The following is a 23783-nucleotide window of genomic DNA, read 5'->3' as shown; positions in this document are numbered from 1 at the left end:
GTACAGCCTGGGGAGACCTGAGCTCATGGGAGACCTCAATGTGTACAAATATCTGAAGGAAAGGTACAAAGAAGATGGAGCCAGGCTCTTTTCAGTGGTGCCCAGTGACAGGACCAAAGGCAATGGGCACAGACTGAAACACAGGAGGTTCCCTCTGAACATCAGGAAACACTTTTTCACTGTGAGGGTGACCGAACATTGGCACAAGCCGCCGGTGGAGGTTGTGGAGTTTCCCGCCTTGGAGATACGTAAAAGCTGTCTGGACATGGTCCTGGGCAATCAGCTCTAGGTAGCTTGAGTCGGTGGGTTAGACCAGATGGCCTCCAGTGGTCCCTTCCAACCTCAACCATTCTGTGATTCTGCTCTATCAGCCCTGCTAACCAAATATACTTCTGTTGTTTTCAGATTTGAGGCACCTATCTTTCACACTTAGTGACAAGCAGAGTCTCACTGTCTTTTTAAGTCATAACCTGTTTTCTGACTGCACCACGAAAGTACATGGCAAAATTCCCATCTACTGCAATGGTAACACAAATAACAGATTCCTGCCCCAATCCTGGATTTGAGGTTCCCTTATACTAAACACAAACTAATTGGGGGGTGGGGGTGGGGGGAAGGAAGTGTAGTTGCTAAATGGTTCTTCACTCGAGGTGGACCAAACTTGTGTTGCACCCTTCCACCCAGTAGTGGGAGAGGGAAGGTGTACACCACATACTGAGCTGGCATGGATTGTTTCACCACTGTCTGGCAATTTGATTCCGCATTTGAACCTCAGACTAAGTAATTAGATGTCATACCTAATTTTGGGTTAATGAAAAAGACATCAACAACGCCCAAGTGTTTGAGGTCTACAGCTCAGAATGCAATAATAGGGAAGAAAGCATGCTAGTAAAGACATTAGGTTTTTATGTCGGTAATAAGTCAGTCTCTTCAGAGCTCAACTATTCAATATATCAAGTCACAAACATCAACTCTGCATGTCAAGTCCCATATCTCCACAAAGGCAACATTTCCTAATGTAAAAAAAAAAATCCCAGTCTCCCCTGCCTGTTTTATTACTGACTAAGCATATGTAATCCAGCGTAAGCCATCTTTATAAACACAAGCTATCAATACTCCTAGAACAGAAGAACATCCAGCAAACAAAAGATCATACTGTCTGTTGGGATACAAAACACTCCACAGAATCTGCTTGAAAAGTATTCCTATATATAGATCATCACCTAACACTCTGTAACACATAACAAGGATTCTTCAGTTTGGGATAAGGCAGACTGCATTACTGCACTGTGCTTCTCTGTTTGCTCAAAGCTGTAAGATTTCTACTAACGTTCCAGCCTCCATCTTCTCTGTGTGTTATTCCTGAATGACCTTGGCTCACATTGCATGTGTGGCAATACAATTCTTTGAAGCACATACTGCTGGATTGCACAAGACTGCCCTAAAATAAATCACGTAGGGAGAGTAATAATGCCAGGAACACTGACTTACTCCTAACATTGCCAAACAACGCTAAATGCAACCTATTTATCACACGACCTGCTTCTCTCCTCAAACATATGCTGACAATGTCATCTGAAGAATGAAATGCTGTCGCCATTTTCACTTTATAGGTGCAACTTGATTGAAACCATATTGTTATCACTACTCGCTGTGCTTCATCACAACCATTCTGCATATTAGACTTTACAAACAAACAAACAAAAAAAAACCCTAAGTGCCCTGAACTGAAAATTAAAGCACTTGTCTAGAAGCCCATATGTGAAAGTCTAACCGTAACACTTATGGTGGTTTGTTTTGTTTTTTTTTTTTTTAATGTTAGTCTGAACAGCTGAAGTTGACATGGTTTCTTTTCCCACCTCCTAGAAAAACTTGTTACTAGGACATCTCATGGAATAGTCATCGCTCATAGGCTAAAAACTAGGTAGAAACCTGGTAAAGAAAAGTATTTGAACACAAATGTTTCTACTTCTTCTCATAGGAGAAAAACAGCAACTTATCTATAAAGTACAAATAGTTATAGGAAAAAAGGTACACACCGAATTTTCTTCCTCCTCTTCTAGTTCTCTCTGTTGTTCCTCATGTCGCTTTGCCTTTATCTCCATAGCTTCAGTGATCAGGTCCCTTAAAATTGAAACTGGCTTGGCATTCTTAATAAATGTATGCTAGGGGAAAAAAAAAAATCATTAAATTACATAATATCATTACAATAGTTATGCTTCAGATGTAATTACAAGTATTATTCAACACCACGCATTTCAGTGATAAATAGTATTTTACATTACACAATGATTAAAATATACACTAACACAACATAGAATCATAGAATGGTTTGGGTTGGAAGGGACCTTAAAGATCCTCTGGTTCCAACCCCCTTGCCATGGGCAGAGACACTTTCCACCAGACCAGGTTGCTCAAAGCCCCATCCAACCTGGCCTTGAACACTTCCCATGATGGGGCATCCACAACTTCTCTGGGTAACCTGTTCCAGTGCCTCACCACCCTTGTAGTGAAGAATTTCGTCCTTATATCTAATCGAAGTCTACCCTCTTTCTGTTTAAAGCCACCACCTCTTCTCCTATCACTATGTGCCCTTGTAAAAAGTCCCTCTCCGGCCTTCTTGTAGGCCCCCTTATACACATATACATATATAACATACAATATCTTTTAGCTGCTTCATAACTAAGATTTTAAATAACCACAAGCCTTGGGAAATGTAATCATATAACAACTGTTTTATAGTTAAGGATATAGTTGTCTAAAGGAAACGTGCAGTAAGTAGTAAATAAATAGAGTGGTGATTGTCTGACATAGAAAAACAAACTTTTTCAGATATTCAGTTACAGAATTTAATTAATCTTAACAAACTGACAGCATAAATTAGTGGCTATAAGCAGAGCAACTATAGCTGCCTACTTCAACAGACCTGTACTTTATATGTCATAAAACATTTCTTGATCTATAATGCTGAAATGTGGAACAAGCAAAAAAATATATTACTTTTATCAGGAAGATTAATTTTTAATTCAAAGTCGTTTAAAACACCACTTCTTCCTTTAAGACGACATGTGCACAATACCATTTACGTTCATTTTGCTGTCTAGTAAACACCTGCTGTTAGAAAAATTCTGACTTTTGCATCATTATATGCAAATACAATTTAGGCAAAACGTAACTCTAAGCACCTCAGAAATGTATTATTAAATATTAAAAAATTGTTCCACAAAGAACAGAATTGATGAAGCCTAGTGTCCTTTACCTATTACCTATCTTCTCCCTTGATGTATTAATTCAATTACTCTCCTTTTTCCTCCATGATCTGTCCCCACAAGCAGTACTTTCATTCCCACTCACACCCACCCACAGCACCTCCAGCTCCATCACACGTGCTCCAAATTCCAGCTGGGGGAAAAGGCAACACGTACTCATGCTGGAGACAGTATTTGGTTTTCTGGCCAGTCAGCACGTGAAAAGAGGAACACTGAAGCTTCCCCACCCGCCCTTACTTGCACACATTAATGGAAGTCTCTTCTATCCAGCTGCCAGTATTCAGCTAACCATATGAACTTCAAATCTTTAAGGTCTCAAGTGCTGATTCATACATCATACAAAAATCTCTAACTGTCTAATTTTTACTCTCCTTGCAGTCTACATTTTGGTATTCTCACAGTCTGGAAAATAAAATATTCATAACATGACTTATGAATTTGATGATCTATTACTGGAAACTACTTTGCAGAATTCTTATGTTCTCCTTGCAGTGGAGTTCACTGGAATTTAAATTTTAAAAGAGGCTCTTGCTACCTAGAGACAGAATAAATCTAGCATGAGTGTCTCACAGATGAAATTTTAGAAGATCAGATTCTTATGTAAACTGATGAACAAAGAAAATTAAGAATAATATTTACCAACAGCAGTGAAAAGTGTAAAAGAACACTAAATTATCCAAAAGTTTAATGAATTAGCAATCAGGAAAGTAAAAGGAGCAAAGGACCTAGCAAAATTTTTCACTTCTGTCTCATTATCAAAGCAAGCTTATTTACAGGAAATTTTACATTCCATTTCAATCTTCACAGAACCTATTATAATTTTTCTGGAAAACTTTTCCCCCCCTCTTTTACTACCTTTGTTCTTTGTTTTTCCTTAGTTACTTGTAGGCTTATTATCACAGCGCTGAAGGCAGTGGATAAGACAAATACAGGGCCAAAGGAGAAAACTTTCTTTGCATTTTCTCTCCCCGCCACGCACTGTGTGGCCCCTGTAAAATTATGTCCATTTCACAGAGACTAAATCTTTCTTGATAGATCAGGCTCTCCTGTTTGATTTTTGTAGTTCTTTGAAATCTTCTGCTTTATTTCTATCTCAGTACCAAAAAGATGCAACTGTTAAACTTCTGCAGCTACTAGAAGCTCAGGTCAGCGAGCGGGCGAAAGCCTGGGACACCCTGCCCTGGCTCCATAGGTCCACACTGCCAACTGTGGCTCGAATTTAGAAGTGCCCACTTGGTATAGCTCAGCCCAAGAACAAACTCGTTATACCATACCTCTGCATCAGACCCTTCTAGGACACAGAACAACCTGTCTGCTTAATTTGACATGACCAGAAGGAAAGACTGAATATACTCCATGGGTGGTCCACACTGAGGGGTAACCAGGGCTCAGTTCCTTTACTTAACACTTGCCTAAATCCTGAGATCTATTGAGGGCCTCTAACCACAAAGCAAGGATCTGATTTTAACAGCAAGAACTAGCCCTAAACTATATAAAGAGCAATTAATTTTTATAAGTGGCAAAGAAGAAATAAAATGAGGGTAGAGATACAGGAGCTAACAGAGAAAAGACCACAAAATGGAAAAGAAATAAGGCATCATAATAGTTAAAATGAGATTTGCCCTTAGAAATTTTCACAACAGTTCTGGTTTGAGACTAGAGGAAAAAAGCCATAAAACTTGCATTTCCTCAGTAACTTAAATACTGACCTGTAGCAGCTGTGTTGCTGTAGCTCTTTGTTCAGGATTTTTCACTAAGCATTTCTTCACAAAATCTGTGAATTCATCAGACCAGAGCTCAGGCTTCCGGAAGGTTGGAGGGGGATTTGTAGGAATCATAAAAATAGCCTAGATAAAAATCAAATAACAATAGCAAGTTTAAACAAAACATATCAGCACAGCACTAAAGCCAAGTAAATAAATTGCTTTATCCACCTTTCTTATCAGGCTAAGAATCTGGAAGACAAATTTTAAGTAAGTTAGGATTTCCACTCAGATTGAGATCCAGGAAGTAAATCCATCTGCTACTAATGTACCTACTTCCCATTAGATTTTCTCTATTTAAACTGTACCCCATTAAGCACATCACTTGTTATTTTATCTATTGCTGTTTATCGATCTTGAGAGACGATTTTGTTCTTTCAGAAATTCTTAGTAATAGAAGTAACAGCACTGCTTGTTTAAGCAGACATATAAAGTTGCTGTGAAAAGCCAAGTTCACCTTCTCCTCTCTTAACTGCATTTAATTTTATAGGAGAATTGCTTAGGAAATTTGGTAGGACTACTATTTCCTTTTGCATTCATAATTCTTCAGATGTAGTTTTAAAACTTGCTTTTCCTAATAAGATTTAGAAACATATGCTAAAAGACCTAAGACAACACTAAAAGATGACAAAAATAAAATAGTCAAGTAACTTGTCTACTAGCAGTGAGAATTTTCTTGAAATTGAAAAGGCAACATTTTACCAATATAACAGAAATTTCACGCTGTCGAGAACCATATGCGGACAGATTTTTCAACTAGGAAAAAAGATCCATGCTATATAAAAAAATGTTTGTCCTACTTAAGATTATATACATAGTGCCATTTTCTTTATGATTTTTCCCAGGTTTTCCTCTAATTATAGATTTACACTTGGGGGGGGGGGGGGGGGGGAAGGCAGTAAAATTCTGAGAGACTACTGTAAAATAATCGGAAATTTTGAACTTCTGCACATAATATCTCAAATGCATTCAGTATCATTAATTAAGATTTACACATGACAGCAACACACTATTCAGACCTAGGTCTATCGACAGAAATAATAAGCTATTATTTTCTTCTAAAACCAGGTTCAATTCAACCACATTTTCCAAAGTGAAAGGGAATAAAAGTTCTTAATTTGTTTTCCTACAAGGATAGACAGAAATATATACTCAGAAAAGGGGAAAAGAATGAAATGAGGTATTATGCACACCATTAACATCACAGAGGCACCAGAAGCTTCAGCCTGTGCTTGAAACATGGGAAGAAGGGAGAGGAAACTTACTGAGATTTTATTCATAACTTCTTAAGAAGTCTGACTGGCCTTGAAAGTTAGGTAAACTTGTTCAAACCCTCATTCTAAAATTCTTTTCATATGCTGAAGAAAAGCAGAACCCATGCAGAATGACGTAAAAACAGTTTACTATAATTTTAATGAAAAATTATTTCAGTACTGAATAATTTGCTTTAATTCAAATACTTAAACATTTACAAAACTCATTTCATTATCTGTCTAATACAAGAATTACAAGAAGAGACCTGAGCATTTTGTTTAATAAAGATGTATGCTACAATAGCTTTATATTTTCAGTGTGCAGCTGTGCCAAACCAGTATATGAACTCAGACAGGAAACATGGCACTCTATTACCCTGTAATTGGCCTTACCTACTTCACTTATGATACAAGATTAATCATCAGTAGAAGTGAAGTGCTTCTGGTATAAAGCAGTAGCTAACAAATTCAGCTCTTTCTGTCCTTGAAGGTAATGATCTCTTCTGAACTTTGAACTGATGACTTTTAATCTTATCTTCAGCTACTTTTCAATAGCTACTGCAGAGCTAGCTGTTAAAACACACATCTGTAACAGAAGACTAGTAACTTCTGTTTGTGGTGTCAAAATATATACCTCCTGTTTGATAATAAACATTGATCTGTCTCTCAGCAGGTAAGCAAAGCTTAGTTTCAGAGTCCTACTCAGCTCCAATGTTCTGGGAAAAATATTTGCCTTTGCCAAATATTTTCATCAACTACACAGCAATTAAGAACCATGGCAAAGAAGTGACTTCTTTATAATTCACAAAGGACAAGGAGAAGAAAGAGGGAATTAATGAATCATTCTTTTATGGCAGGCAATAAAAGTCACAAAAGGAGATATCCAAGAGCTAGAGTTAGGGTCCTAAATCCACATTTATGCTTTGTATGTTTCTTGAAAATACCTACTTCAGCAACATGTATATTTACTTAATGCTTAAACTGTAGGCTTTTTTAAATCTTGGTATGTGACATGAACTGTGTTAGTTGAAAAAAAAAGTTTAGATGTGCTTTTGTAATACAAGACAACATATAGAAACCACTTATACCAAATGTTTAGTCCGACTTGTTAATTATGCCATGCACTTGCCAGCGTATACCTCTCCCCCCAGCTCTCAGCACTCCCTTTCGTTAACTAGCCCAAAATGCTGGTTTTCAATTCCATCTTCCCCCTCTACTTCCTCATTTTGGCTTGCATATTTCTCTGCATAAAAGTTAAGCTTGCTCTCTCTTTCAAAACACTCTATCATTTAGCTTCCAACTACTTCTGTTTCCTTCCAAAAAGCTTGCAAAGCAATCACTGGGGAATTATAAAGCTAGTCCCAAATCTCCAGGAATAAAAACAAAAGACTTATCTAACAGTAACTTATTCCTCATTTGTGCTTCCACTTTTTGTCAAATACATCTTTTCTATCCTAGAGAACTCTGTTCTATTTTAAAACAAAACTAAGCTGTTTCAGTCACACTGTTCCATGGGTGCCGAGGGAAGTAAGAAACCTGAGAGACTTGGTTTTTTCATGCTTCTTTCACCTTACCCTGTACTTCTCCACTCCCTGTGTTCTCCCAAACTATTACCTGTAGTAATTTTTTGCTTCCACTCCACTTATAGTTCTCTCTAAAAGTTTCCCACAGCTATTGGTATTAGTTCAGTTCTCACAGTAGGGCTGATGACAATGCTCATACAGCCAGCGTTAGGCAACTGTTGCTTAGAAGAAAAACCAAACCAACCCAACAGCACCAGCTAGCACTGAACATAAGCTACCATTCACCCAATTACATGGGCTGAACTGGCAGTAACAACTGCAGGAAACATTAGGAGGAAATTGTTCAACACAGGGGGCAGGCTCTGACATACTACGAAAGAGCTGGCGCTAATTCTTCTCTCCCACCTTCAATATCACCTTCCATGTTTCTCTACATATCTTGAGACAGACTGGCAAGTCTTACTCAAGTAACACATCAGATATACAGCCAAGATGTTAGATTGTATGACTCAGTCTTCAGTTTTAACCATTCAATCATCCTTTTTTTTTAAAAAAAAAAAAAAAATCTCTATGCTGCGAGATGTCAGAACTCAGGCCTGAGGGACCATGGCAGCTTAATCAGAGCTTGTCTTCACCCGTCTGTAGCAGAGAGCCCATTCCAAATTTGTCCTGAACTGGCCCCTCCTCCTCTGAACCTTGAGCCCAACTCTCTACTTTGAATCATCTTTCATACATTGCTCTGAGGCAAGCCCTACACCCTCAAGTGAAACCAGAATCCAAGGTGAACTACAGTATATACATGACAAAGGATGGGGCGTGCGGGCAAGATGCATCATCCAGGGCAGCTTTTAGTGGCCACTTCTGAACTGGGCACTAGACAATCTCACACAGTTTCTACCACCATAACCGTTGCCTGGCAGCACTTACCTGCCCCATAACCAGCAGTTACGGTTAAACTGAATACTGGACTGAGGACCAGGTCTTAAATGAGAGCAGAACTGCGCAAGTCAGCACATGATTTTCTTTTTCTTAAAGTGCCGAGCATTTTAAACAATGTCCAGGCTGAAAACATTTTTTTTGTGAAAGTTCTTTTATGGACAATTTTATTGGCGTGAAAATGTAATCAGATGAATTAGGAAATGCAAAAAGAAAAATGAGACCCTCATATACTGCATTTGGAATTTCTTAATCAGAAAATCCTCGCAGCTCATTCTTCCTGTCAGTCAGGGAACTACATCTATATTTCACACAGCCCACGAGCATATTAAATGACCAACAGTAATTTGGTAGAGGTACTACATCTTTTGGGTTTTAGCTCCTTGAATAATTTATCTCTACTGCTTAGTTTAAATAAATGACTTGTAATAAATAGCAGGAAATCAAAAGAGTAACTTCTACTGTTATTATTTGCCCAGTATCATGAATGCTACTTACTGAAGGAGAGAGTAAAGATTTTATATTGTGGCGATTTTATAATTTTCATGCTGTGAAGCTCCATTGCTAGAATCTACAGAGAGAAACTTTTTTAGAAAGAGGGTAAGGAAACAAGACATTCACAGGCAATTTGTGACTCCATAGTTTTTGGCACCACAATTATACTACTTAGTTTATCGATCTACTGCAGAAAACAAACTCCAAAATACATCTAAACTCAATAACACATTTTAGAGTACGAAATCCTATTTAAGGCTGGGGGGGGTGTTAAATATTGAATACTGTAACATTTTATTAGCTTTAGAAACAAAGAATCAGCTGAAAGAGACATTTTTCTCTTCTTTGTGATAGGTGTCATAGAACTTCCCTCCCTTCTTGAATAGCCTTCAAAAGGCTATTGAAATACCACCAATTATTCAATTACACACTTCAACAGCTGTCTAGAAATAAAACACCAACATGGACAAGAAGGGTAAGATACTAGTAGGTTCTGCATTGGTTTTGCTTTGTTGAGCTTTTTTTTTTTAAAAAAAAAAATCAGAACTACAATATTCTTACAACAAAGTTTTTTGCAAGACTTTGTACCAGTGGAAAACAAAGTTACTGAACAATGTCTCGTTTTTAAAGGCAAGGAAGTCGGTTTATGACCTGCTTCAGTGTAGATAATAAACGTAATTGTTAGAAGCACCCTAAAAATCACCAGCTTCCTCCTCCCATCTGCAAATGCAGTAGTTCATGAAGATCTAGTGCACTCACACTTCTTGTGCAGAATTACAAACAGGTCTGGTTCCATCAGACATCTATCAGATACCTGATCCAAGGAGATTCTCAATATCTCCCAAGTTCGATAAAATCCCTAACTGGAATCTGAACATGCGATACAAAATGTTTGAAAAGCTTAATTCTCCTTCTGTGTGAAACATTACTTCTCTTGAAGCAGCCAATACCAGTTTTTACTCTTTCTTTTCGGAAAGAAGAAAGTGGCTTCTCAATCACGCACCAATTCTCACTCATCCAATTATCTCTTTCTTTTTGGGGGGGGGGGGGGGAGGGTGGAGGGGAATAAGTGCTGCTCTTTACTAATCTCAGTGACAAGAGCAACATGAACTACAGAGATCAAGAAAGAACCACTCAAATCAAAACTGTGCATCCAATGGCCCATGCAGTGCTACTTTCTTCATTTTCACTGCCCGTATCATACCTCGCAGACTTCTAACAGAGAAGTGGCTTGAAGAAACACACTAAAGCAGAGCATTCATTTCAATTTTGCACAGGAAAAGTGAACAGTTTATCCTGAATTGAAGACTAGAGAAATGCAGAAGTTGTCAAAGAAGTTTCATCCTCCTAATTTACCACTAATACTTTTTTGAAACTGTGTGTCATAAAAAGCATTTACTGAAGGTATGTCCAGTGAATAAATAATCCAGACTGATGTAGCCACCCAATGGACAGATAACTGCTTCTCCCATATCTTAGCTAAAACACATTTTTCGTTTAAGCTAAAATATTGAAGAAGCTTTTACCAATTTAAGGGACAAAAATGTTCATTAAAATGACTTATTTTTCAGTCAACTTTAATAATGAATTATCGAAAGAAAAATGTTTGGAAATGCCATCTAAAAAAAAAAAACACACCAAACAAACACCAAACAAAAAAAAAACCCACCCAAACCAGCAATTACATTATTCTGAAAGCTAGATCATCAAAACAGAAAGGAGACACTTTTCCTCCTTCACAAAATTTAGTACCAAATAGTACCAAATATTAAAAAAAAAAACCACACCTACTCCTACAAATAAAATTACATTTCCAACATTAAACGAAAACTTAAAGATTCCTATCACTGCTCAACCAAAAGGGCACTTTCTTCAATGGGAGTTCGCAATGACTGTTCATCCCACCAAGTAACAGAACAAGAAGGCCGTGCTGTTACACCCACCTGCCTCACAAGCTCCCAGCGAAGCACTGCTAGAATTATCAACACAGGCCTAAATGCAGAAGGAATAAGTAGAGATTCAGTCCAGAGAACAGCTGGACAACAGTAATTGATACAGAATTTTTAATCCTAATGAAGGGAAATATATGTGACATATAACATACAATTCTATTGTGCTCACCTCAATAGTTCTTCAGTAGTGATCATTGATCAAATCACATACACAATGCTACACACAGTAAAAATGACACTGAAATTATTTTAGGATAAAATGACAGACATTTCACATATTAACACCAGGAGCATTTAAAAAAAAAAAAAAAAAAAAAACAAAACACCAGAACAGGGAAGAAGAAAAAAAAAAAAAAAGAAAAAAAAAAAAACCACCCACACACCAAAACCCATATCTGTTACCAGTGGTTTAACAGCCATTCACTGTCACAAGCTTCCCTCTGGAACGATGACCTTTGCTGTTCAAAGCAAAGTATGATGCACTTAAGATGTAAAGTAATAAAGTAATAAATACAGAAAAAATACATAATGGAAAGAATAATCACATGATTAACAGCAAAGATGGGTTACTGAGAGATAAGCCATTTATATTGACCTGTATGTTTATTATTGCTAGTAAATTCATAACATTTTGACAGCGTTACAATAGGTCAAGAATGTAAAGATACCAATCTCAAACATTTTGCAATAGTTACTGCAACTGTAAATCTACTGAAAAGAATCAACCCTTGCCTTCTTAGCACCGTCACACAACAGAACTGTGCCTCAAGATTCACCTCTGAACTTACTGTTTCTACTAAAGGTGGGAGTTGGACTTAAGGATCCTTATGAGTCCTTTCCAACTTGAGATATTCTATGATTCTATGATACTTCCTTTAAAAAAAATTGCTTTAAATTTTCAGTTTGGGTTTGTTTGGGTTTTTTTACTTGTTTTAAACAAGCTCATTTATACAACTGATTTTTAAATCCCATCACATATCATAACTTTAAAGTTCTACCATATCCTGAGACAAATCTGCAGTAATATATTTAAAAGGCAGAATTTATTGCAGTGGGTGTTACCGAATTAGCAAGACAAAGAGCAAGTTCCCCCTGCTAACTCATCTAAAAGGATTGTGTCATCTGCATATGTCTGTTCATTATCAAACCCTTTTTTCAGATGAGTAACAAAAATATTTATTACCACAATCTTTTCCCAGAAATATCACCTCAGCATGCTTTCCTACTGCCAGTTAATTTACCAATTTACCCAGGGCTTTTTTTGTTTTGTTTTGTTTCTGAAAGTTTCTTGACCTCTCATACGTCATCACTTGTACTATCAAAGAGATCTAGAAGCAACTCAACAAATTACTTGATGGAGCTGTATGCAAAGAAACAACTTTATCTGCAGTGGCAAGCAGTGGCTTCCTTATTTCTTATTCCTCTCCCTTCAAGCCCAGCAGCCCTATCAATCTTTCTCCAGGCTTTTTTCCAATGTATTTTAAAAATTCCCTATGATTTGAGGAACTCTTCATGACTTTTGCCTGTAGGTTTTTTGGCTATTATCTTGTCCCAACTTTCCATCTTCTACTTTAAAATGGAATAGTTTGAGTTTTTCTATTCAATTCAGCAGGGCTATTTTGATTTCTTGAACTCAACGCTTCAGCACAAAACATTCCTGAATTCTACCATTCAACTGAACGTTGTCCTCCCATTTCCATTTTGTTTAGAGACGTAACATTGAAGTTCCCATTTCATCTGCAATGTTACGAAGTCATTGACATCAGTGAAGTTACACCAGAAGAGACAGCCAGCAATCTGATCCTCAAAATTCTCCCCTCCCTCAACTTAGATAGCAAGCCTTTAAAGAAGGGCAACAAATGCCTTTCAAAAGTCTGTAGAAATGAAAATAAAGCATGGAAATATCTGCAACATCATGAAAGTTTTTTAACTGCTCTTTGGCTTCGTTGGGTTTATTTTGTTGTTTCTTTGGGAGTTTTTTTGTTGTTTCTTTAGGGTTTTTTGGAGGGGAGGGGGAAGGTGTTTTAGATAAGTGAAATTACACAATTTTTAAAACAAAGGCATTCACTGAAAACAAAAATAATTTCAGGCTGCTCAAGATTTTGTGCTTAAACTACCCCAGGCAGCTAAAGGTTTTGAAATTTTTTTTTAATTGACATATACAGGAATTTTCAGCAAAAAATACCTAACTTGCAAATAATCCCATACAGGTACAAACCAGCATAATTATTTAACATTTTATTGAAAGGTTATATTGAAAGTTCACATCCACAATAATTGCAAGTCTCCACATCTTTACAGAGTCCAGGAACAAAACAAAACAGAACAAAAAAAAAAAAAAAAAAAAAAAACCACCACACACAACAACGACTAAAAAAATCCAAACACTACCAGAAACGAAGACAATGAAAGTCAGCAAGTCTTACAAGCACACACAAGAGTTTCAAACACCTGAAAGGAACTGCAGCATTCAGACACCATCTAGGACAGTATTTCCAACAATTTCACTCACCAAAAGGAAAACCTAAATGAGCCACAAATTAATTCATTATTGTTGTTCTGAAAAGTACCCTCAATCTCAGCATTGGGTGAGCAAAATACATTTAATCTGGAGAAGGAAAAAGGTTGTACACATGTATGCACATGTGGGGTTTTTTTAAGATTTTTTTTTTTTTTGAGGGGGGAAGAGTTTTGTGTGCGTTGTTGGTTTTTTGGGGTTTTTTTGTTTGTTTGTTTGTTTTTTGTTTTTTTAAGGTAGAAAAAATGAAATAGATATTAAGCTGTCCTTAGACTGAAAGAATTATCTGATGCAGTGGTTTAGCCTTCTAATTCAATTTTTACTTGACGCAGACTTGGAAAAGAAGGTATTTGTAAACATAGTTGTATAGGAGAAAATTTCCTTTTGATAGTGACGGGCAACACCTCCTCTTTGTGAGGAAATCACCATAACAGAGAGATGGGGCCACTTCAGACCACTAGCCACTTCGAGGTTCTACTGTAACCTTCAGGGAACTTCACCAACATTTAAGCGTCTCTCAGACCAAATGATACATTATGGCAGATATTTGCTCAAGAGCCAAGCAACTCACTGCCTAAAGGATATTTCCCAGCCACACAGGTGTCCAGGAATCAACAGAAGAAGTAGGTGTCTTCATGAATGTTGGTATGTCTCTCAGATAGAAGCATCCTGCTATCACTTAAATCCCCCCTTTCACAGAATCCAAGATCTAGAACATAAGAGAAGAGTCCTGAACCTGAACAACTTTTTCTTTTTTCAGCATTGAACTTGAACAACTAGTTTCTTATCAGTTACAAAACAAGGAAATGGTTCTGAAAGTGCACATTACACGACTGAATCCAGGGAATACTCTTCTGATTAATTAAGGCTTCTTTCACCATAGTTTCTTTTACTCCTGATTCAGTACTATCTTGAAAATTCATAGACATAATGCCTACAAAGTTCCAATTCTGTTACCCAGACTAAGAAACTTACTTTCCTTCCAAGAAAACTCCAACAATATAGCTTACTTTAACAATAAAATATTTTCTCTTCTTCCCACAGTATTTTCTGCAGTTTCTGAGAAAATGAGGCAGTGATTACATCCAGAAATATATTAACATTTACTGAGACATGAAGTGGAAAAACTGCATTTGCAATTCTATTTACTAATAAAAGAGTCAAGGAGTGAGTAACTTATATTTGTGAGAAAAAGCTGTAGTAAACTTGCTGCACATTAAATGTGAAACCTCTGCCATAACCACACGCAGTAGTAATGACAGAAGGCATTCAAGAAATATGCAGTAGTTCATCTTTATTCAGGATACATTAGACCTCCAGCAGCAGTATTGTGTTCAGTTTTAGGCACCACACTTTCAGAGATGTGAACCAACTGAAGAGGGTTCAAAAGAGAGGAACTATAATGCTTAGATATTTAAAAAACACAATCTGCAAGGAAAGACCGAATGAATCAGGATTGTCTAAAGAGGAGGTGACTATAGTGAGAAACACAGTAACAGTCTCCAACATGTTAAATGCCACTTCAAAGGAGGAGAAAATATTATTTTTTTCAAGTCTATAAAGAACAGAAGAGCTAATGAGGTTACATTTTAACAAAGAATATTCACGTTACAGAGTAGGAAAGTTTCCAATAAACTACCGCAGAAGTTCCAGAATTTATTATTGTATTCTACCAAAAATTATAGACAAACACAGTTTCAGAATTGTATGATCAAAATTTGGGCATGTGTTTTGAAGATCTTTTCTACCACCACCTCCCCGTTTGCCCTGTGTTCATGCAAATTGTGCAATCTCAGAAGACATAGTATTTTCCCCACATCTAACCTGAAAATTCAGGGGAAGAGTGCATTACACAAAGATGAAACCAAATGAAACTCCATGTACATTCTTCACAGGTTGCGCTCTCTCCCTGCAACAGCTCCTCTGTCTCTGATTTTATGTGGATTATGTAAGGACCTACATTTAAGAGTCAATACTTCGAAAGGTTACAGGCAGCACAAAAGAAAGCGGGAATTCAATCTCATCATGTCACAACTGGGATAGAGTCTTGCTAGAAAAATAATCTGCACACTGTGAATTTAAAAACCTACAGTGGCTGACAGCTCACTGGGATGTCCAAAGGTGACTTTGTTAATTTAGAAAAGAAGGAAAAAAAAGGAAGAAAAAAAAAAAAAAAGGGACTCTCATGTTTGGTCAGCCTAGGTACAGAAACAGAATGATCATGTTTCTTCTGTTAAACATGAAACACAAAGGAACAATGAGCAATGCTTACAACCATGTTTGCTGCTTTTTCCTTCACCATTTACAATGGCAACAGATGAACAGCTGACAGCAAGAGCCAAGCCACCAGCACCAGGAAAAACGACCCATTCACTTGCAGTGTTCAAACTAAGAAATAAAATTAAACTGACAGATTACAATATTCCAGATATTAAATGCCTACATCCCACTGAAATAATGGAGATGTCTAATTAATTACAGAAGATTTTCTAGTCTATGAAAGAGTAACCGAGTATTAAATTCTTATGTCTTAAAACTCTGTCTACCTTCAAGCAAAGAAGGAAAACAACTTCTCCTGTCTCTGCTCCACTGACACCCGAGGTACTGAGAGAATACAAGACTCAATGGCGCTGCTTTCCCAGCTACCAGGTACGTACAGAGAACAGTGTTACTGTCCTTGCCTAGCTAGTATTTCCAATATTCTCCCTAATAGTGCTACAAAAATATCATTTACATTGTAGCCCCTTAATTTCATTGCTAGATTAGTGTAAAAGTTACCTACATCCTTTCCTATAAGGAAATGTAGTTGCTAGAGTAAATCTAACTTTTTCTTCTACTCTATAGGCCATGATGCAGATACAAGCAGTAGGAGGCATCACAAAGTAAAATCTGGACATTTGAATGACCAAATGAAAAGAGAAGTATAACCAAGACATAGTATTACTTCCACAATGACACTAGTCTTACATTTTAAAAAATAACACCCCTTGTAAGCCAAAGTGAATAATACAACTACAAGAACAAAGTCAGAGTTAAAATTCAAATATACCACTGGAACTGATACTTCAGTTCTTCATGGCACTGTTATCTTGGTAGGTGTAACCATTGCTCTCTGAAACAGCGAAAAATATGAACTACATAATGGCATTCAAAAGTAATCCTACCAAATGACAGAGGTAAAACAATAAATCAAATTCTGGACAGATTAGGTAGATTAAAAATAAATTATCTTTCTAAAATGGTATTGCGTCTGATGAAACTGGAATTGGTAAGGATTGGTCATGATTTAATAACTGGCACAACATACATCCTAAGGAAAATTCTTCCAGAAGGGAAAATGTTCCAAAGAGGATACATACAGACAAAATTCAAATGCCAATTATTATTTTTTAAAAGAAGACAGTAAAAAGGTAAAATGAACTGTGAGCCAAAGTTGGCTCCCCGTATCTTCAGTTTTATTTATCAGACTGAAAAATCTCTCCAACTTTCTCTTTTCCTGTATAAGACCAAAACTATGAGATGTTCTGTTTGTATTACAATTACAGTAATTCAATGCAGGTCACTTGCTTTTTACTGAGTCCAGATGACATTTAGTAAGCTAAACATGGGCCAATTAGCTTTATTTTTTAAAAAGAAAAAAAAAGAAAAAAAGAAAAAAAGAAAAGAAGGGAGAGCTGATCGCCGCTGGGTAGGTCATACAGTGGCTAGAGAACACAATTGCTTGAATTATGTTTTCACTAACATCAAAACACAGAACTGAAGCTAAAAACTACCTTTTTTTTAATGCACCCCTTCTAGATTTCTCACATTGAAATGTACTAATTTAAAAGCCATCTCTTTCCCACCCTGAGGTGATAGATACAAACAGACTCACTAGAAGTTTTGTTGTTTCCTCTTTCTTCCCTCAATTTAAAAAAAAATAAAAAATAAATCACATTTTTAATATTCTAAGAAGTACAAACAATGTAGTTACCACTTTATTTTTAATATCCCCAGTGGCTAACTAACCTTTTCAAGCCTGCTCATTTGAACTTACCACAGTAAAAAAAGAAAAACACAGCACTGGAGATTTAGTGAACACTAAAAATAATAATGGTCTAAGCCTCTCTATTTCTGCAATAACATTTGTATTCTTAAACCAACCTGAACTGCCATGTAATTGGCCATACAATAACCTTTACTGATAATGCAAGAGAAACTAGTTCCAGAGGGGTAGGAAAATCCTCAAGCTTATCTCCAAGAAGCAAATAAACAATATGTCTTTGTTAATGTCTTAGTTGTGATCAAGGGCTGAATCTTTTCTGACAAAAAAAACAGCTATAAAATGATAATTAAAATCTATGCTACTAAATAAAACATTAGTTTAGACTTAGTGTAACTGACTGCAAATCTGCCAGTGGTATTCTTTCTAACCATGTCTGCATTTGGCACCTTTTTTTTCAGAAGTTTTCCACCTCTCAAACAGTACTATCAACTACTAAAGTAAAATGTAATATTTTTTATAAAATAGTAGCTCAGTTACTTGTTTATTCTACAACACAGCGTATTATGCAAGTTAGTTACTATTTGTATCATCTCAAGGTTTTGTACCCATGTCTACTTCCTCCCAACATGATCTGCTCAGCTTTTAACAAACTTCACCCAATACAGGAAACAGAAGCATAATGCAGACATGCTAATTAGATGCCATTATGTTAATGACATCTAACACTAATTAGATGTCCTCCAGACTTGGTCATCGTCTTCAAAATACTGCACACCCTAGAGGAACTACAGACATGTCATGCAGATAAAACTGTTTAGTTGCATGTACATGATATCACTCTACACGAACAAGGACATCGAAAAAAAATTTCTTCATGTAATTAAGAAAAAAGCTCATAGCATAAGATGTACCATTCTGAGCCCAGAAAGATATACAGACACTGAGATAAAAGATCCACAATAGTGTGAATTGGTTTTGCGTCTAAATTTCTTCGCTTAAACCTTCGTTTTAAACAAACCTGAAGGAATAATATTAAAAAAAATAGCAAGCATCTATCAAGATTCCCAAATTATTTAACCTGGAATATTTTATTGCAACACTGACAAAATTTTATAGGTTTTGGTTCTGATCTGTGGTCTGTGTTGTACTGCCCTGTCCAAACACTTACTTATTAATCACATTTTCTAAATTTTTGTTAGGGTCTGGTTTAACCTGTTGCATTTTGTTCCATTAAAAGACATGTATCATAGCTTCCCTACAATGACTGACACTGCAGAGGAAAAAAAAAACAATTGAAAGCAAAGCCCTGTTACTATAGGTACACACAGAAATAACATTCCTCCACAAACAGTTCAGGGAACAAAAATTTACAGCCTGTATTACTGGAAAAATTACAGTTTAGCAATGTGGCTGTTAGAATCACTCAAGTATGCAAATAATATAGCAATGGTTGAAGCAGTGACTAAAAATGCTGATATTGTATAAATGGGCCATATCATACCCATAATTCCTAGTAGCTTGTCCCCAGTTTATACAAAAAGACCTCAAGGCAGAAGGGGGGAAGGAATTTTGAATGCAAAGGTTCATCAAGACATGGCAGCCCTATACAGTTACGTATATATGGCCTTTCCTCTCTCCTTCAACAGATGCATTAGCGTTCATACTCCCGGCTTTCTAGCAATATGATAACTATTCACTGAGTAAACTACATAGTTTACATGAGAAGTATCTCAAAGAGCATCTTACCAAGACTCGTCTCACTTTAACAGCCTCCAAATGGCACAGTACTTTACAGCATATGTATCGAACTACCAAGTGAAGGCTTTGCAGATCTGAGAAAGACACACTTTGAAAATGTTGAAGATCTCACCTCTCTCTCTTGCTCTAATTGTATGTATTCATTCCACTCAAGCAGCTTCACAGAAATTCCTCTATCCAACATGATGGTCCCCAGCTTTAGATAATAGTATCTAAAGAGCTCCCTATAGCAGAGACAATAGAGGCAAGAGATATTCATAAGCAAATAGAAAAATAAGCATGCCTGACATCTATAACGTTAGCTGAAGGATGCATGCAATTTGGGGGGGGGGGGGGGGAAGTCAGCTGGTTAGCTTCCCAAGAAAATAATAACCTAATCCCAATAAAAGTCTGCACAAAGAGTCACAAAATTAATCAAACTGCTCTGTTCCTCTGCAGATCCGAGGTCAACAAAAAGCAAGACTCAATTAAAAGGTGCGGATAGAAGCAAATGACTACAGACTCGAAACAATTTCTGAGGGATACCAGAGAGTCACAGAATCACAGAACGGTTGAGATTGGAAGGGACCTCCGGAGGTCATCTTGTCCAACCCCCCTGCTCAAGCAGGCTACCTAGAGGCAGGTGCCCAGGACCATGTCCAGACGGCTTTTGAATACCTCAATATGCTCCAGCACACTTCCTAGCTGAATAGGGCTCCTAGCACTCAAATAGAGCATGACTTAAGAGAAACAGTACCTCATGGAAGCCAATAAATGGAGAAGTAACACAAGTGATAAAAATCCTAAAGAAAAGGCTTGACATGAAATAGGGAGAACTGTTACCTCCTGTGAATTTCCAAGGCAAAAAGACCTCCTTTGGAAGTCCCCCATCTCAAAGGATATGTTTCAAATGTCTTGAAACATTGTCCCAGATCCCAATTTTTCTGAAAACTGTCAGAAGCTGTTCCTGACAAATATTACATATAGATAAAGATAAAAATTGAGCATACTGAACAAACAGCTTCATACGGACTTGAACCTCCCTTGACTTCTTCCATCCTTCCTTTGCCAGTGTTCCTCAGGAGACTGACCCTCATCTGGGAGAAAGCTCCTCTTGGGAGATTGCTGCTCTTGGTCATATCTACATATAATGTCCTCAAGCCACAGAGGAGCTCTTATGTCAAAAGTTTCTGATGTGAGTGATGAGAGGTGGATAATAGTGTCATCGCCTTGTTAGAACAGGATGAAGACTGATGCCCCCATACCAGGCAACCTGAGTCTGAGAGATATCGTCAAAGTTAGTTATGAGCTAGCACAGTGTGGATGCAAATTCCAGACATACAGTCCATTCATCCAGACCAAAGCAATATGCTAATATAAAACAGGGCCACCATAAGACTTTGCATTAAGAGTGCTGTGACTGTACCCACAAACTCAACATCTCTATTAGTCCTTATTTTTTTCTGAACAGTCTTTCCTCTATCACTGTTATTTAGAGCTGATGTCTTCCCTCTGCAACCCTACACATTTAGCCTAACACCAGGCTGCAAAGTGCACCCAAATCTATTTCAAATCAGAAATGAGAGCAACTGAATTGGAATACAGCACGAGCTGGAAAGCTGCTGAAGACTACTGGCTCAAACTTCAGGTAGAGAAAGGCTGGGTGCTTTGCATGAGACATGAAGTCTGAGGGCAAGTGATAAAGCAAGGGTTTCTCTAGAACAGACAGCAAGACCAGAAAGCGCAAAGGGCGATATCTTGATTATTCCTCCTGCGGTTTCTCTTGGCTCCTTACAAGGAGCTGTGTGGGGTGATGTTCTGAAGCAATGACTCAAAAACAGCATAGAATACCCCAAAGGGCCTTTCCTGTGGCATAGCCCCCGGCACTGCATAACCAAGGCCCCCAACAAGCCCAGTGTCCAGTGAATTATCATCTTTGTCCATAAATGGATATGCCTGCTGAAGAAGGGAATAAGCCTTCATAAGTTAAAGGGAACATAAAAACATAGCTAGGAATGCCATAAAGATGATTAAAGAAGTTATCCAACGAGGATAAAGAGCGTTTACTTGAAGAAAATTTCACTTATTTTAAGGGGGCCTTTATTTTAAGCAGTACCAAAGTCCATAGACAATCCTAAATCAGCTGACATACAAAAGGAAAGGGAAACGTGAGATACCTCCACCTTTCCTTTACACGCAGGAAACTAAAATGAGGGAGTATGAGCGTGCCTGTTACAGACTGCTGGGCTGCAATGCCTTACTATGTTAGACTGAGACAAGCAATGATTTAGAAGGGAACCATGTAAAGAGAAAAGACAAACAAATAATTCAGTTGATTGTGTTGAAATTCAAGCACAGACTAAACTAAAAAGTTGGTCTTAAAAACAGCAGCAAAAGTTTTAGATAGGACAATTTCATTCAAAGATTTAATGCCTGTAATTATATTTTTCATACGACAGTATCCAATGACTGGAATTCAACGTTAAAACAGTTCCACGTGAATCTGCCTAGCAGTACAGATAAATACAGAATGATTTACCAGGAGCTCTATTGAATTCTGCTCTAAAGGACATATCTGACATCCAATTAATGTTGGGAATGCATAACAAGACCCATGTAAACAACAAACATTTTTTTACATACTAGTTTAGCATTCCCGAGACACCCATTCTTAGCAATAAAACTGACAAAGCCTCAGTTTAGTATCAGACGGAGACTGAAGCTCATCACAGCTCTTGGGCATAAACATTTCATAAAGAGCTATATAGAGACAAACAGTTCACACTGGTGTGGTCAGCAAGAAGACATCATCCAAGTTACTGAAAAAACAATGCCTTCTGAGTGTTGGTAAACATGGAGATTAAAAAAATAACTAAACAAATCCACACTTTTTTGCCTGCCTGAAAATATCCAGCTGTGGCAAGGAATTATTTGCAAATACATATAATCAAAGAACTCACGTGTGTGTATACACACATATATATATATACACAGGAGTTCTTTGAGAGAGATATATCCATACATATATATCCCTGTATACAAAAAACTAACTCCATTCATGGAGTTAGAAAATTCATGTGGAAATCAGGGAAAAAGACAACAGTTCTGAGCAGATCTTGTCTGACCTTAACAACACAGACTAAGCATCAAAGTTTGGCTTTAACTTACTGTGGGGGACCATCCAACCATTACTCTGGCTCAAAACAGGGTCATCTAACACTCTCCAGTTCCAAAACACATCCCATGCCTGCCAAAGGACACAGAGTCTTTTTTTGAGAACGACTGTTCTATGTATTAAAAATACAGATTAAAAATAAAAAAGCTAAGCATACATATTTTAATTGTCTATAACAAGTAGTCACCTTCATTTTAGTAGTGAATACTCAACCAATTTCCTTAATTAAATTCTAAATACACTTAATGATAAATTGAAGAATTGAAAACTTAGAACTTATAAATTTGCCAGTTTCTGTGAAGAACAGCATCCGAAAACAACACGCCTTACCCTTGCATGCCACCCGGCATTAGATTTCTCTGCCATTTGGACTTAACACCCCATACATATAAAAGACTCTCTCAAGGAAGGAAAAGCCATCTTTGGTTGACTATCATTGGAATGGTTATTTGAAACCAGTAATCACACAATTCTTTCAAATTCTTATCATATTACAATATTTTATCGGAAACAGATGTTAGTAGAACAACTTAGTCAGAATTATTGAACAACTTTTCTTTCAATTTCATAACAAATTAGGCAATGCTTAGTTGATGCATCTGAAAAAAGTTACAGAATCGCAAGCCCTAAGGCACAGGACTGGGTGTCATAATTTAAACCATCACCAGCCGAAATGCAAAAGCATTAGAAACATAACATTTTACTCTGTAGAACAAATTTCTCTTACAGATGATAATCTTTATTTGTTAATAAATTCTGAAGTCTCAACAGCAACCAAAAGCTGCCATTTCAGTGTCAAAAGCCTAGTAGAAGTCTTACAAACTCAATACTAGAATTCCCTGAATGTTTACACCTAAGTACTGAAACATAAATAAATAATTAAATAAAATTTTGTTTATTTTATTTATTAAAGGCCATCCTGGGCATAGTGATCATGAAATGATAGAGGTTTTGATTCATAACATGAAAGCGAAAAAGGAGTTTAGTGAAGGGACTAATACAGAAGTCACCTCACCTTGTGAGTCTACTACAGCAACTGAGCCTAGGTAACAATTCTCCATTTTAAATAGAAAGGAAGATATTTTCAGTGGTTGTCTTTAGCTCCGGATTTTGTGTCTTGGCCCTAGTAATCCAGTCACTCTGCAAGGCTATTTATAAAAACATAACTGTCAAAGGA

The 23783-nt window shown here is 37.0% G+C and overlaps 1 protein-coding gene across 1 annotated transcript in view; it reads right to left on the bottom strand.

The window, feature by feature from the left end:
• The window catches only part of STK3 (serine/threonine kinase 3), a 137758-nt gene that overhangs the window by 67522 nt on the left and 46453 nt on the right, over window positions 1-23783 (bottom strand). The window contains exons 7-8 of the mRNA XM_082319584.1: window positions 4979-5116; window positions 2040-2165 (exon numbers count right to left, since the gene is read on the bottom strand). Of these exons, the coding sequence (XP_082175710.1) occupies window positions 2040-2165; window positions 4979-5116 (264 nt within the window). The remainder of the gene's footprint in view (window positions 1-2039; window positions 2166-4978; window positions 5117-23783) is intronic.

The sequence above is a fragment of the Platalea leucorodia genome (assembly GCF_965183815.1).
Source record: "Platalea leucorodia genome assembly, chromosome: 1".
NCBI lineage: Eukaryota > Metazoa > Chordata > Aves > Pelecaniformes > Threskiornithidae > Platalea > Platalea leucorodia.
The sequence above is the reverse complement of the archived record's forward strand: the minus strand, read 5'-3'. Positions and strand labels throughout refer to the sequence as shown.